Here is a 964-nt window from a genome sequence, read left to right as displayed (position 1 = left end):
AAGCATATGAAGAGGCATCCTCGGCCGTACAAATCCCTAAGCCTCCGAACCGGGTCGGGAGAGAAGCCAACCTCCACTGGAGATCACCAAAAAAGGCACCCCCACAAACAACAATATCCTCTAATGCTCCCCGGAGGCCTTCATCAAAAACAGAGACAGCTCCCCTGACCAAAGAAGGTTGACACGTTCGAAGACCAAACAACAATTTAGCAACACTCATACAAGAACGAAGTAAGAGGAGCTCGCTCTGAGGGTCCCGTAGGCGTTTAAGGCACCTCATCAGCTCGACTGCACAGTTCGCTCTTTTAAGAGCCATACCACTAATAAACTATGCATCACGACTAACGGCACCCCCCAGGAGTTTCACACCTAGCATCGGCCTCCCAATCCCTTGAGGGAATAAGCCCTCCTGAACCTTTACACCATTGCAGGTTGGCCAAAAAACTTCAGTTTTCTTTATATTAAGTTGAAGCCCTAAGGAAGGACCCTCAGCTCTGATGATATCTAAAGCATTAGCCACTTGGGTGGCATCTCCAATAAGCGTTCCGTCATCTAGGTACCAGGCGTGAAATAGAAGTTTGCAGCGATCCCTTATTCGGTGAACAAGGGGGTGTAGAACAAGGGCAAAAAGGAGGGGCCCCAAGGGATCCCCCTGCTGAACACCAGTAAAAGACCAAATATACTCATCCCCCACATATAATCTAGCTGGTTGACCATATAAAAAATCGACCCACGTAGAAATAGAAGGACACCTTTTCCTGACCTCGTACAGTAGGGCTGTCCTATCAACCAAATTAAAAGCGTTCGAAAAATCAACAGTAAGCATAGCAAGAGACCCATCTTGGTGGTACTCATTAAGGAACCTGTTCGCACTATGAAGAACGGCCTCTGCCCCACACGGAATCCCTACCCCAAACTGGAAATCGCCAAGGTATTTGGCCATCTCCTTCCCAACACCTTTCAT

General features: G+C 48.1%; 1 protein-coding gene across 1 annotated transcript; it reads right to left on the bottom strand.

Annotated features, from left to right (window-relative positions):
- Positions 1 to 328: 328 nt before the first annotated feature.
- On the bottom strand, positions 329 to 964 carry LOC110887846. Its single transcript, XM_022135412.1, has one exon. It carries the CDS (start codon positions 962 to 964, stop codon positions 329 to 331), a length of 636 nt encoding a protein of 211 aa, XP_021991104.1.

The sequence above is a fragment of the Helianthus annuus genome, chromosome 13 (assembly GCF_002127325.2).
Source record: "Helianthus annuus cultivar XRQ/B chromosome 13, HanXRQr2.0-SUNRISE, whole genome shotgun sequence".
In the NCBI taxonomy this organism is placed as follows: domain Eukaryota; kingdom Viridiplantae; phylum Streptophyta; class Magnoliopsida; order Asterales; family Asteraceae; genus Helianthus; species Helianthus annuus.
This window is presented reverse-complemented; position numbering and strand designations above follow the sequence as displayed.